At 53.9% G+C, this 10,193-nt stretch overlaps 1 protein-coding gene across 1 annotated transcript in view; it reads left to right on the forward strand.

The window, feature by feature from the left end:
* The window catches only part of LOC102755299 (acyl-coenzyme A synthetase ACSM2A, mitochondrial), a 22,971-nt gene that overhangs the window by 4,328 nt on the left and 8,450 nt on the right, over positions 1-10,193 (forward strand). Inside the window, 7 exon segments of the mRNA XM_015571317.1 lie at positions 773-983; positions 2,452-2,659; positions 3,725-3,868; positions 5,234-5,390; positions 7,998-8,077; positions 8,168-8,291; positions 9,412-9,492. Coding sequence (XP_015426803.1) covers positions 773-983; positions 2,452-2,659; positions 3,725-3,868; positions 5,234-5,390; positions 7,998-8,077; positions 8,168-8,291; positions 9,412-9,492 — 1,005 coding nt within the window.

Below are 10,193 nucleotides of genomic sequence, written 5' to 3' on the forward strand. Positions count from 1 at the left end.
CTGGCTGGCTGAAAGCAGATTTCTGGGGTTTGTTTAGCTTCTATAATTGCAACATTGTTTCTTAGAGTGCAGCTCAGAGGCTGGCAGCGGCAGGTGGGGAACCCTGGCTTCCTCCATCACTGGAGCAAGCAAACCTCCTGTTCGCTTCAGCTGCCTGGCTGCCAGCCGCAATCTTGGTTGGCAGTTAATTTGCATATCACCCTGATTAGCCAATGGGAAGCATGTCGGAGGTACGGTTAATTACCATGTTTGTCTGTTATTAGATAGGAGAATAATAAAAGCATAATATGCTAATTAGACCTGATGTCCTTCCGGACGATCTCCCGGATGAAGCTGGGGCTGTGAAGGACTACTCTTGCATGAATTTCATGCACAGGGCCTCTAGTTCTTTATGAATGAGAACTGGAACAGAGATACCAATCCAACTAGTGTATCATAATTGTCCTTTGAGGAGCAAAAACCATTTCACAGAAAATATTGTGAAAGATCAGAGGGGCTACTTTCACTTTATGCTTTATGACTGTTTTTATCTCACTTTTCCTGTATTCACAACTGAGCTAATATGCAATACTACTATTTTATAAATTCTAATTGAAATATTGATAGATAGAATCCATAGAAATAAAAACTCTTTAAGGTTCTTAAAATACTTTTTAAGAGTGACTACGGGTCCTGAGATCAGAAAGCTTAGAAAGCTTTCCACCAGGACCTTCCCCAGGCTGTGTCCCAGCCCCCCACCAGCCCCCCACCAGCAAGCCTCCCCTTCCCTCAGGCCGGCAGGAGAGCCCCGGGCCCTGCCCTGTGGTGGGTGAGCAGCCACGGGGAGGAGGTGCGCTGGGACTTCGGACAGCTGCAGGAGCTCAGCCAGCGGACAGCCAATGTCCTCGCGGGAGCATGCGGCCTGCAGCGTGGAGACCACGTGGCCGTGGTGCTGCCCCGGGTGCCCGAGTGGTGGCTGGTGACACTGGGCTGCATGCGAGCAGGTGAGTAGTTGACCCCCTGGGCTGGCACTGGCTCTCTCGTGGAAGAAACTGATGGCAGAGAAATGCCACCATTCCTCCCAAAAAATGCCCCTGCATGCAGCATGCATCCCCCCTTTTGTTTAGGCAAACTATCTCCTAAACGCCTGCTCGAGGTGGCTGGCAACAGGCGAGCCACGCATGGTCTGTGCTCATGGGCTTACAGATGTCCAGAGAAAGGCAGCATGAGCTATCCGCTGTTCACATTGTTACTTCACCACCATTTTGATAGGTGGCATGTGAATTTTCTCAGAACCTATTAAAAGTCTGGCTCACAGCCAGTCTTTGTAACTAAAGTTTCATTGGAGCACAGCTGTGACGTTATGTATTGTCCCTGCCTGAGCTGCACTGGACTAAGGGCAGACTTGAGTCATTGGGATGGAGAGCGTCTGGTCCGCAAGGCCTAATGCATTTACCATTGGCCCTTTGGCTCTCAGAGGGCCCTGAGCAGTCCGATCTGCAGCAGCCCCGGGTGGCTCAGTGGAGTGGTACTGAGGCCAGGAACTGCAGATGAGCTGAATCTGTCTGTGTATGTGATTGTCTATGTGTGTGGATCTGTGTCTATGTGTGTGTATCTGTGTCTATGTGTGTGTGTGTCCATGTATCTCTGTGTGTCTGTGTGTGTATCTGTGTGGCTGTGTATGTATGTGTGTATGAATGTGTATGTGTGTGTATGTATGTGTCTGTGTGTGTATGTATGTGTATCTGTGTGTCTGTGTGTGTCTGTGTATGTCTGTGTGTGTCTGTATGAATGTGTCTGTGTGTGTATCTGTGTGTCTGTGTATGCCTGTGTGTGTCTGTATGAATGTGTATGTGTGTATGTGTGTGTCTTGTGTGTCTGTGTGTGTCTGTGTGTGTCTGTATGAATGTGTGCGTGTATGTCTGTGTGTGTCTGTATGAATGTGTGTGTCTGTGTGTGTCTGTATGAATGTGTGCGTGTATGTCTGTGTGTGTCTGTATGAATGTGTGTGTGTATGTATCTGTGTGTCTGTGTGTTATGTGTGTGTGTGTGTGTGTGTGTGTATGTCTGTGTGTGTCTGTATGAATGTGTCTGTGTGTGTATGTGTCTGTGTGTGTATGTCTGTGTGTATCTGTGTGTCTGTGTGTGTATCTGTGTGTCTGTGTATGTCTGTGTGTGTCTGTATAAATGTGTATGTGTCTGTGTGTGTATGTTTGTCTGTGTAGGGGCTGAGGGTGGGGTTATTAGGCTTAGACTGTCAATGGTGTGACATTAGACCTCTTACAGCTCTGACAGCCCAGGGAAACCTGTGTTTAATTCACTCTGTGGCCCCTGGCCCGTCATCATTGACATTCCCCATTGGTCGTCCCTTCCCCAAACTCCCCTCCACTGGACCGCACTGGCTGTTCCATCAGCTTCTGCAGGGAAGGAGACAGCCCCTTCCTGTTCTCTCTAAGCACCTGACTCCTCCAGGCCTCGTCTTCATGCCCGGGACCATCCAGATGACGGCCAGGGACATCCTCTACAGGCTGCAGGTGTCCAGGGCCAGGGCCATCGTGGCAGAGGAGGACGTGGCCCAGGCAGTGGACACTGTGGCACCCGACTGCCCGTCTCTGAAGACGAAGCTACTGGTGTCTACAAAAGGCCGGGATGGGTGGCTGGACTTCAAGACGCTCCTGCAGTGAGTAGCTGCATGTCCTTCCCTGGTTCCCATCACCAGTGGGTCCTGAACCAGGCACTCAGGTGCAAGTGCTTCCCCGGGGCAGGTCGGGAGCAGTGCGGAGCACTGACAAGGGGAGGCTCACGCCAGCGTCACTCAGGGGTAAGCGGGCCTTCTGAGGGCACATGATGCTGCTCAGGGTTCTCATGGAAGGACCAGCAGCACTGAGCTCCACCGGGAGAGCATTGCCCGTTGGGGACACTAGCCACCCACCCCCTGGGCTGCACACACCTACATGCAGAGTAGCTCCGGGTTCCAGCCAGGGGGCAACAGCGAGCCCTGGCCCACACCAGAAACAACACTAAGTGGGTGGAAACTCCCCCAGCCTGTTCAGGGGAAGGAGTCAGGGGTGCGGCCAGGAGCATCTGAGCGATGACTGACACACCGGTTTCTGGCCCCTCCTCCAGCCACGCCCCCTCCAGTCCCGCATCCCTCAGCCAGGCCTGCAGCCACGCAGCACTGGTGGGGCAGCCCGCTCCCCTGAAACCCCTCCCCGGAGACATTGAGCCCAGGAAACCCAGGAGGACCGGAGCTTTTTCTTTCTGCTGACGTGTGTTTAAGAGAGCTGCCAGGGGACAAGACAGCGAGACCAGCTCTGGGAGGCTCGAGGTCAGGACCCTGGAGGAGAGGCCTAGGGATGCGCATGCTTCGAGGGACTAGCTGGCACCCCCTCTTTACCTGGTGTCATGTCAGAGATCCCGACAGCAAGTAGATGCGCATTTACTGAGTGCTCGCTAAGCAAGCAGCCCTTTCGTTTGTGTCGCAGTAACTTCCTCCGTGACTAGGAGACCCACTGATCCCATTGCACTGAATGGAAAGTGAGCCCGGGGAGTCCGGTCAGTCCCGTCACAGCTCACAAGGTCAGCCCTGCGTGGCGCCCGCCCAAGGCTGGCTGGCTCGGACTCACCTGACCGCCCCACGAAGCCGCCCTCCGGGCCGCCACTGGCCCTGCAGCAGGAGCGGGTGAGGACAGCGCCACCGGGACCCCTGGTGCCGCAGCTCTGAGAGGGCGACCTGTCTCTGCAGAGATGCGTCCCCCACTCACCGCTGCGTGGAGACAGGAGGCCAGGAAGCGGCGGCCATCTACTTCACCAGCGGGAGCACCGGGCTCCCCAAGATGGCAGAGCACTCCCACGCCAGCCTGGGCGTCAAAGCCAAGATGGTCGCTGGGTAAGCAGATCCCCTCGCCACAGGGCCGACCTAGAGACTCGTCTGAGTCAGGCCCAGGGCTCATGGGCGGCTACCCCCTGGTGCTTCTGAGAAAGGCAGGGAGCGGGCAGGAGGGCGCCTGGCTGCACCCGGCAGACACCGGCCGCTCATAGGAGGGAGCTCAAGGCCTCCGGCCTTGGCACCATGAGCTGCCAGTCTGACTGATAAGCGCACAAGCATGCCACGCTCAGCCGGCAGGCCGCATGCCGCCTTTGAAGTTTGACCTGCTTGGCATGCCATGCGTTCCCCCAGACTGACCCACGCCTCCTCCTGTGAGGCGCTGGCGACTTGCTTTAGCGCTACCCACACTCCAAAGGGGCACTTGTGTCAGCAGCAAACTACTTTCAGAAGCCATCGTCGGATTAACTCGGTGAAAGGAGGTCTCAGCTGTCAGCACTGAGAACACCCTCCACTCTTCCTTAGCCCTGTCAGTGAGTCGGGCAACACGGGGCCAGGTGGCCGGGCAGCTCTAACGGACCTTCAGGGCCTTTCATAGGAGGCACTGCACACCGGCCCTGTCATGACCAGACCTGGAAAAATCGTTTCTGTAAGAAACTCAAAAACCTAAATGTTCCACCTGTGAGTCTGTGGTACCAGAAAACTAAGTTATTTAACAGAAATAATTTAGTAGAAGAGCCTGAGTAAAATACAGTTTCTAAAATAGGGAAGCTAACTCACTTAAATGTATCTAAGATATTAATTTTCACCCCACCCCCCAAATTTGTTCTGGATAGACTGTGATCCAGTCTTGTTACAGCATTGAAAGTAGAAGCCACCTTCAGGCAGGGACACGCACCATGGTCTCCCACCACCGGAAGTTCTCCATGTCCAGGCTAAATCGTTCCTGCTTTACGACAGGCCTAAAGCCTTTTATTCTGGCTGCACAAGAGAAAGGAAACAGGCATAGGCCATTGTGATGCTTCAAGGAAACAGGACCAAAGGCCTGCTCAGCTGAGCTGGAGCTCAGCAAGGCTCCTTGCTGGAATGATCACCTGGGGATGTTTTGTGAGGAAGCACGGTAAACATGTCCTGGTGGCTGCTACAGGTCAAAGCCGCACTGCATTCTGGGGATAACATGAGAATGAGATCCAGTTATCTGTTAAGTGATGTCAGCTGGGATCACACCTTCCAAATACTCTCTCCTTCAGGAAACAGAGTGTGTAGACAGAACAACTCTCTTTCCTCTATCAGTTTTAGCTCCCACACACTCCTACCAAACATGCCACCACACTCAGCACACACACACACCTGAGCGCACACACCTGCCCCTGCCCGCCATGTGCACGCTCCTGCGTATATGCATGTGTGTTTCCTCTCTTCCCTCAGCCTGTGGACAGACTTGCAAGCCTTGGACCTGATCTGGACCATAACAGACACGGCGTGGATACTAAACATCCTGTGCTCATTTCTGGAACCCTGGACGTCGGGGGCATGCGTATTTATCCATCTCCTGCCGAAGTTTGACCCACTGGCCATCCTACAGGTGAGAGAGGCCCACTGCACACCACGCGGCGGTCAGCCCAAGGTTTGCACACTCTGATTGACTGCAGTTTCTTTCAGCTCATCTAGTCTGCTAACCCCCGCCCTATGGATGAACATTGTTCAGTACACAAGATGGAGAGGGCCCCGGCCTCCCAGGGCTCGTGGGCCAGGGAAGGAGAGAAACCCACATATTGTACAAAGAGTATATTCAGGCAACAGGCATGGGTCACTGGCTCACTCAACACGTGTTAACTGGTTCCAAGCATCTGATAGATGGTGGTGAACCACGCGTAGGGAAGGGTGGGCTGTGGAGGTGACGTGATGTGTGTGTGTGTGTGTGTGTGTGTGTGTGTGGAGTACAGCACAGACTACAGGTAAAATGCACGGAGTGCAGCTATGTTAAGGGCACAGCTGGCAAACAACTGACCTGTGTCACACCCAGCACCAGCTTGGGCTGCTATAACAAGCACCCTGGGGCGGGGCTTACCCCCAGACATCTCCCTCTCACGGGCTGAGGCTGACAGCCTGGGCCAGGGGGCATGTCCTTCGGGTGCACAAGACAACTCCCTTGTTGGGTCCCCTGTGAAGAGAGTGAGTCTGACCCCACCACAGGGCCTGCCCTCAGGACCTCATCTGAACCTAATTACCTCCCAAAGGCCCAACACCTTCCCACGGGGCTAGGGCTTCAACACGTGAATTGGGGGGCACAGCATTCAGTCTATGACAGGCACCCCTGTCACTGCCGCCTTTTCAAGACGTAAGACATTCCCATTACGGCAGGGAGTGCCCCCGCCGCCACGCCACTGCCATGCTCCATCGGCTCCTCCGCCTCCTGACCTCCACTCCAGGGTAGCTTGCTTCTCTGTGATCTTCATGGAGTGGAGCCACCTAGTGTGTGATCTCTTGTGTTTGGCTTCTTCCACTCAACACTGTGACTACTCGTGACTACTCGCCACTGGCTGCTCGGTGGAGATGTTTGTCCTCTCCGGCTGCTGTGGCGTATTCCACTCTGTGTCCAATCATGATTTCTTCTCCATCCCACTGGGGATGGACATTAGGGTCATTGCCAGTTCGGGGCTGGAGGAGTTTGGAAGAATAAATTGGAGTTTTCCCACGGAACTTGACAGGGCAGCCGTTAGATAAAGTCTGCAAACAGCCTGGCCCAGTGCACAAGGCGGTGGGAGGCTCACTTTGCTTGCACGGGCACACCCGGTGCTGGACTCGGCCTGAGGAGGGCTGGGCCGTGCACCTCCTGCGCCGCCGGGTCTCTGGGGGAGTCCAGGGCCCAATCGGACTTCTGTTTGGCCGGCAACTGGTCAGGCTTGGTCTGGATTCTCAGGAGATTCTATTCAAATGATTTTGTCATTTTCTGATGTAAACAAATTCTTACTCTGCCTCCTTCCAAAAATGATTTGATATGACTTCTGTTAAGTGGAGCAAATAGTTTTTTCTAAAAACCTATTAGGAAAATATAGATTGGAGTTTGGGTGGGGTAACCAACAGGAGTAAAGAGAAGTGCAGCAAGTAAGTAGGTAATTACATACTGAGCTTCCTGTAGGGCAAGGCAATAAGGGAGATGGGATGTTTCCATAGCTTTTACCAGTTCATCAGGAGTGTTTGGGGGATGCCCTGGCTGGTGTGGCTAAGTTGGTTAGAACATCGTCCCATGCACTGAAGGGTCGCGGGTCCAATTCCCAGTCAGGGCACATACCCAGGTTGCAGGTTCGATCTCTGGTCGGAGTGCCAATCCATGTTTCTCTCTGACATCAATGTTTCTCCCTCTCCCCATCTCCCCCTTTCTCTCTCTAGAATCAATGGAAAATATATGCTTGGGTGAGGTTTTAAAACAAAAAGAGTACTTGGAGGAAATAATTGCATGATTCACTGATGTTAATCGTTTTTCTATATATTTTTGCCTAAGTCGTTTTTCTATAAGCTCTGTGCAGACAAAGGTGGTGTTACATAGCAGTTAGGCATACTGGCAGCAAATTCTGGTTCCACTCCTGGCTGCTTGTGTGACCTTGGGCACGTCACTTCGTCGTCTGAGTCACAGCTTTCCCTCTGACTGGGGATGATCATGCAGACGCCATGAGGCTATTGTGAGAAGAGAAGGAGCTGGCACAAGGTCTAGCAAGTATTCAGTGCCAGCTAAATTTTAGCAGCGCTTCTGAAGTGCCGATAAGGCACTTTCCCACCTGAATTAATCTGTCGTGAAGCTGGTCCGGAGGCTAGGCACTGAACCAAGAGCACACCGCCACTTGCCACAGTGGCAGCCTCCTTCCCTGGAAGGCTGGGGTTTGCATAACCTGAAGGTGTGGATATGAGGACAGTCATCACATCTGCAGGAGTAGGCAGCTCGATTTGACAAAAATGCCACAAAATAACCCTGGGCCTTTCCCTCCCATGATAAGTGCTCGTTTCTCTGTTATGTTGGGCTTGAGGGGACATGAGAATTGGGGCTCATTGGACCCGAAACAGACACAACAAATAAGCTAGGATTTAAAGGCAGACCCTGCCATGCCAGCACCCAGGCTCGGAACCACCATGTGTCCTGGCCGGCTGGGCACCCGACCTGGGCGCGGCGTCTCACCTGGCTCTCCTCCTGCAGGTGCTGTCCAGCTACCCCATCAACAACATGGTAGGGGCCCCCATAGTCTACTGAATGCTGGTGCAGCAGGACCTGTCCAGGTGATGGGCTCGGGTGGTCAGGACCTCCCCCTCCCCACGCTCACCTACTGACCCACGGAGTCTGTGGGGGACACTCACCTCTCTCCTCAGTTACAAGTTCCCATACCTGCAGAGCTGCTTCAGCGGTGGCGAGGCCCTCCTCCCGGGCACGCTGGCAAGCTGGCAGGCGCAGACAGGACTGGACATCCGCGAGTTCTATGGCCAGACGGAGACGGTAGGCCCGGGACGGGGCGTGGGGGGTCGGGCCAGGAGCTGGCCCCCTGGGCCGATTCCACTTTGACAATAAGAATGTGAGCCATGTTCCTCATGTGCTGTCCCATCAGTATTCATGGAGCACCCCCTGTGGGTCAGCCCTGAGAACGCAGCAGAGATACCACAGGCTGAGTGGGGGGAGGGGGGTTGCACTCATAGGGGAGGGGGACTAATAGACGTGACAAGGCGGCCACAGAGGTTCTGTGGAGAGGAGTAGAATGAGTGCAGCGGGGGAGGTGGCATGGAGGCCAGCAAACCCTCTGAGTGAAGCTGTCTCAGCAGAGCCCTGGCTTCTGGAATGTGCCAGGCACGGGCTGCTCAGGCAGAATGGGAACCACCAAGAGCCCCACTCCACCTGCCAGGTCTCCTGGGACCCAGGGCCCTGGGCCGGGACTCACTGTGCTGCTTATGAAAGCCGTCTGGGCGCTTCCCCTCCTTCCCCAGCGCCTCTGCTCGGCCTCTCAGCACTTCTCCCTCCTCTTCACCACCACTACCCTCCACCCTCCTGAGGAGAACCCCTGGGGAACTGGCAGCGTGTGGGCAGAGGTTTACAGTGTGGGTAGGACAGCGCAGCCACAGGGTCGGCCTTTCAGAGGGAGCCTGGCTAGGCCCGCGTCTCTGTGGGAGTGTACTTCAGGGCCCAGCAAGGCTGGCCTCTTAGGGGAGGTCATTTAATTCCATTTGGCTTTAAAGGACTTTGGGTGCCCGTGGTCCCTTAGGAAAGTATGGATCCCCGTAAAAAGATCATAATGTGGTTGGTAGTTCCTCCATACTGGGAGTAGTCAATGGATTGCTTTCCAAACAATTTAGGGGTTTCAGGGAAGGCCAGAAAGCAGGGGAGGGGAGAGAGCAGGGGAGGGGGGAGAGCAGGAGAGGGGAGAGAACAGGAGAGGGGAGGGAGCAGGGGAGGGGAGAGCAGGAGAAAGGGGAGAGCAAGGGAGGGGCGGAAGGGAGCCACCGAATGTGAGTCATCTTTCCACCACGTCAGGACTGCTCTGCTGAGGGTCCTTTTTCTTTCTTTTCTTTTTGCTGGGACCTATGACCCTCCTGACGTTTGCCCATCTGTCTGCTGCTTCCCACAGGGACTCACCTGCAGAGTTTCCAAGACAATGAAAGTCAAGCCCAGCTGCCTGGGAACAGCGATCCCCCATTATGACGTGCAGGTGAGTTGGGGCCTCTCGAGATGGGCGATGGGGGAAACAGGCTTTTCCAGTAACTTACGTATTGCATTCTGCATGAAGGAAAAGTAATGAAAAGTAAATGCGTTTTAATACTATGGAGGAGGAAGGAAGGAAAGGAGAGGGAGAGTTTAATATTCTTATCATGCACGAATAAGCCAGTCAATGAAGGAAAAATACCACATGATCTCACTCATTCATGGATAATTGAGACCATTATAAACTTTTGACCAATAATAGATACAGAGGCAGAGCTGCCTCAAACAGAGTGTCAAACTACAGCGGGAAGGCTGGGGAGGGTTCGGGGGCGGGAGGGAGGGGGGTTAAAAACATACACATAAAAAAATAATAATAATAATAATAATATTCTTATCATGCACGAAAAAACACTTTGAATAGCTAGTGGTTAGCTGGCCAGTTAGTTATATAAATATTAGAGGCCCAGTGCACGAATTCATGCATGGTGGGGTCCCTTGGCCTGGCCAGTGACCAGGGCCAATAGGGGCCATCTCGCCCAGTCCCGGGGGAGGGACAATGGGAGGTTGGCCAGCCAGGGGAGGTAGGCTGTGGGAGCACACTAACCACCAGGGGGCAGCTCCTGCATTGAGCATCTTCCCCCTGGTGGTCAGTGCATGTCATAGCTAATGGCCAGTCATTCCATCATCTGGTCATCCAGTCATAACAGT

This window comes from Myotis davidii, unplaced genomic scaffold (genome assembly GCF_000327345.1).
Source record: "Myotis davidii unplaced genomic scaffold, ASM32734v1 scaffold970, whole genome shotgun sequence".
NCBI classification, from domain to species: domain Eukaryota; kingdom Metazoa; phylum Chordata; class Mammalia; order Chiroptera; family Vespertilionidae; genus Myotis; species Myotis davidii.